Source organism: Emiliania huxleyi, assembly GCF_000372725.1.
Source record: "Emiliania huxleyi CCMP1516 unplaced genomic scaffold EMIHUscaffold_297, whole genome shotgun sequence".
NCBI classification, from domain to species: Eukaryota; Haptophyta; order Isochrysidales; family Noelaerhabdaceae; genus Emiliania; species Emiliania huxleyi.
In genome coordinates, this window is record NW_005199796.1 from 108,453 (window position 1) to 112,280 (window position 3,828).

Consider the following 3,828-nt stretch of genomic DNA (forward strand, 5'->3'; position numbering starts at 1 on the left):
AGCAGGTGTAGCCGTGGGCGGGCTGGGTGTGCGAGATTTGGTCGCGGTGGAGCTCGCAGCGGCGGTAGCCGGCGCCGACGCTCGCAAACTCGACGGCGGTGCAGCTCTCCTCCGCAGCACAGCGAGCCTTGCACGCAGCCTCGCTCCGCAGCTGCGGCGCCTCCTCGAAGGTACCGGTCCCTCCCCCCGCCACGCGGCACGAGCCCACCTGCAGATCCGCCGAGGTGCAGCCGAGGTGCAGCCGAGGTGCAGCCGAGGTGCAGCCGAGGTGCAGCCGAGGTGCAGCCGAGGTGCAGCCGAGGTGCAGCCGAGGTGCAGCCGAGGTGCAGCCGAAGTGCAGCCGAGGTGCAGCCGAGGTGCAGCCGAGGTGCAGCCGGCGTGGCAGCCTGCCCCTCCGGTAGCATGAAGCCGGCCACCTCGGCCGCGCTCGCCTTGGCCGGAGTGGGGAGGAGCGGTGCGGTGCCGGCCCGTGGCTGCGGCAGCGGCGGTGCCAGCAGCGGCGGCAGCAGCGTTGGCGGTGGCGGCGGCGGTGCCACCGCTACCGCTACCGCTGCCATAGCGCCGCCGCCAGCAGACCCTCTCTGGCGCCGGCCGGAGCCCTTGACGAAGCAGTCGAACCTATGGGGAGGTCGCAGGGAAGGCTCGACAAAGGCAAGAGTGCCAACTCCTCTGAGTTCAAGTCGCTCCCTCCCTCGGCTGTATCTCAGCTGCATCTCGGCTGCACCTCGGCTGCATCTCGGCTGCATCTCGGCAGCCTCTCGGCTGCCTCTCGGCTGCCTCTCGGCTGTATCTCGGCTGCCTCTCGGCTGTATCTCGGCTGCGTCTCGGCTGTCTCTCAGCTGTCTCGGCTGCCTCTCGGCTGCCTCTCGGCTGCCTCTCGGCTGTCTCGGCTGTCTCGGCTGTCTCGGCTGTCTCGGCTGCGTCTCGGCTAGGTCTCACCCGGGCAGGGGAAAGGTGTGACTCACCGGCAGCCGGTGGATCTCGCAGCGCGTGTAGCCGCCGATGAGAGCGAACTCGACCGCGGTGCAGTGGTGCTCTCCCGCGCAGCGCGCCTGCGGTGGCAGAGGGAAGCGCTCTCTCCTCCCAAAGAGGTCGGCGTGTGGTATTCGGGTGTGCACATCCGATCGGCGGAAACAGTGCGCTGCTCTTTGTGTCGTCGTATGCTTCCAGTGCCGGCCTAGTCGCCGCCATGATGCACGGGCGAGGACGGTGCTGAGGGTGGTGTGGGGTGGTGTGGCCGCTCTACTAGCAATTTACTTTGCAGTCAGCCTCAGTCTTGAGCCACGACGCCTCCTCAAACGTTCCAGAGCCACCGCCCTGCGTTCGGCATGAGCCTCGCTGCCCGTTCGGGCGGTCCCAAGTGATTGAAGGAACTAGGAGTGCGGCGCCGCTGCTTGGCGCGGGCTGCTGAGCGAGAGGTGGGTACCACGGCATTGTGTGTTTTGACCACCCCGACGACGGTGACTGCCTGTGCCCAATGCACACACAGCCTGGGTTCTGGCTCCCCGGACGATAGGGAGGGGCGGCACAGATGAGTGTCTTGTCTAGCGTCCACCCATACCGCGTTGGTGTCCCAGTCGTTGGTCGGACTGTGTTTCGCCTTCCCATCAATCAATCAATTGTGGTTCTGTGTGTCGCTCCTGTGTGACCGTCATCGCCCGTCTAGCGTCCACCCATACCGCGTTGGTGTCCCAGTCGTTGGTCGGACTGTGTTTCGCCTTCCCATCAATGTATGTTGACATTGAGGTGAGAGAGAGATTTTTAGCAATACCAAACAACTCTAACACTCACACGTAATTTGTGTTTTGAGGTGATGAGGAGTAAGCGGTGACAGTAAGGCCGCTTGCCGTGCTGACACACACCCCCACGCTGAGCTGACCTCCGTTCGGACGCCCAAACAAAGGCACGTTTGAGGGTTCCGGCTCCCATGTGGGTAGGTAGGTTACCTTCAAGTGCCACGACGTGCGGCCTAGATTTAGCACACGCGCCTCAGCTTGCACCGCCGCCGCCCCCCGTGCGCGCCACAAAGATTTATTGTCAGAACAGCAACGAGGTCTGCGACGCGGATTGGTGGTTCGAGCCGTCGTTCAACAACAGGGTTATGGACGGCTCCGCGGGCAAAGAGATGTGGTGCCAGGGGTCGAACGCGATTTGCGCCATCATGGACGCTGAGAAGGTGACGGCGGCGTAATCCGGCAACAAGATTATACATCCGTTGACACACGGCACTTCCCTGCGCCTCCGCCCCAAGCTTCTCGTGAGCCTCTCTCCCCCGTGAGCAGGTCATCTGCAGTGGGTCAAAGGCCCAGTGCTACTACAAGCCAGGAGAGGCCTTCCGCTGCGTGGGCAACGGCTGCCCCACCTGCCTCGGCGCGGGGGCCCAGTGCATCGAGGGCAGCGCCGTCGGCGATTGGTCGCACATCCAGATGAACAGCGCGATTGGCGCGACGATGACCTTCGACGGATCGGGCAGCTACACCCAGATCAAGTGCACCGGCGTCTCCTCAAAGTGTAACTGCGGCGCTGCCGAGAAGTGCGAGTGCCCGGGGACGGCGAGCCGGTGCTACACCACCGCAGCGACGGGTGAGTGCTCGGCGACCGGGGCCGGCGCCCGCTGCGAGGCAGCCTGATATTCTCACTGAGGGACATCGGTTGAAGACACCCCTATTGGGCCGACGGCACCGTGAGCGTCCCTGACTACGCGCTGGATTACACAGCGCGCGGAGCGCGTGGCTAGACATTAGCAGACAGCGCGCGGAGCGCGCCAGTTGGACGCACTGGCCACTCTATAGAGATTTTTAGCAACACCTTAAAGAGAGGTTCAGGTGGTTTTAAGATCCGTTAGCGGGAGATCAATACCGAACAAATCTAACACTCACACGCACATCATTTGATCACTGCAGAAAAAAGAATTCTTTTTAGTTTCCGGGAACTTCGACGTATGCTTCGCGCCCGCTCGCTCAGGCTGTGTCGGCCGCCGCTGGCGGCCTTTCGGCTGCTGAGCAGCGCCGCCGGGCCGAGTGCGCCCTCGCCCAGCGCGAGCGCCGCGCGCCGAGCCATGCGAAGCCCGGTCACGTGGCTCTCGGCGGCGGCGACGCTTGGCGTGCTGTATGCCGGCTACGAGTGGCAGTACCAGCGGCAGCTTCATCGGCAGCGGGCGGCGGGGCGGCCCGACCTGGGCGGGCCGTGGTCGCTGGTCGGCGTCGACGGCCAGCGCGTCACCTCGGAGCAGCTGCAGGGGCAGTGGGTGCTGCTGTACTTTGGCTTCACAAAGTGCCCCGACATCTGCCCGCAGGAGATGGACAAGCTGACGGCGGTGCTGCGGAGCCTGGACGGGAAGGGGCAGCGGGTGCTGCCCGTCTTCATCACCATCGACCCCGCCCGCGACGACGCTCCCCGACTCAAGGCCAGACTCCTCCACGCCCTCCTCTGTTGCCTCCCGCCTGCCTTCCTCCGCCTCCCTCTCCGCCTGCCTCCCTCCCTGCCCTCCTCGCGCCGCTCCTCCTCGCCTCTCCCCTCCACACACCCCTCGCCTCTCCGCCCCGCCGCACAGGCCTACTTTGGCGAGGGAGAGTTCCACGAACGGTTCCTCCCGCTGACGGGCTCGTTCGAGGAGGCGCCGAGACACTTCCGAGACACTTCCGAGACACTTCCGCCCCCCCGACCTCGCCCCTCCCTCCTGTGTGCCACCCCCTTCCTCCCCTTCCTTCTTTCCCTCCTGCCTTCTTGTCTGGCTGCCCTGCCTGCCTGTCTGCCCGCCGTGCTGGGTGTCGGCGCTGTCTCGCCCCCCCTGGTCTGCCTGTCTTGGCGCCCCGTCTGTCTTTTGTC

At 65.2% G+C, this 3,828-nt stretch overlaps 2 protein-coding genes across 2 annotated transcripts in view; one reads left to right on the forward strand and one right to left on the reverse strand.

Annotated features, from left to right (window-relative positions):
- Nucleotides 1-218: 218 nt before the first annotated feature.
- Nucleotides 219-1,742, reverse strand: EMIHUDRAFT_458076 (hypothetical protein; the record flags this gene model as incomplete). The annotated part of the gene is made up of 6 exons (XM_005775680.1): nt 219-618; nt 940-1,052; nt 1,258-1,317; nt 1,427-1,468; nt 1,562-1,600; nt 1,680-1,742. Coding segments are annotated over 6 exons (717 nt in total), but the record flags the coding sequence as incomplete, so codon positions are not given.
- A 1,199-nt stretch (nt 1,743-2,941) lies between these two features.
- Nucleotides 2,942-3,828, forward strand: part of EMIHUDRAFT_239853 (cytochrome oxidase deficient) — a gene marked incomplete at both ends in the record, with an annotated part of 2,996 nt that continues 2,109 nt past the window's right edge. Inside the window, one exon of the mRNA XM_005775681.1 lies at nt 2,942-3,349. Coding sequence (XP_005775738.1) covers nt 2,942-3,349 — 408 coding nt within the window. The remainder of the gene's footprint in view (nt 3,350-3,828) is intronic.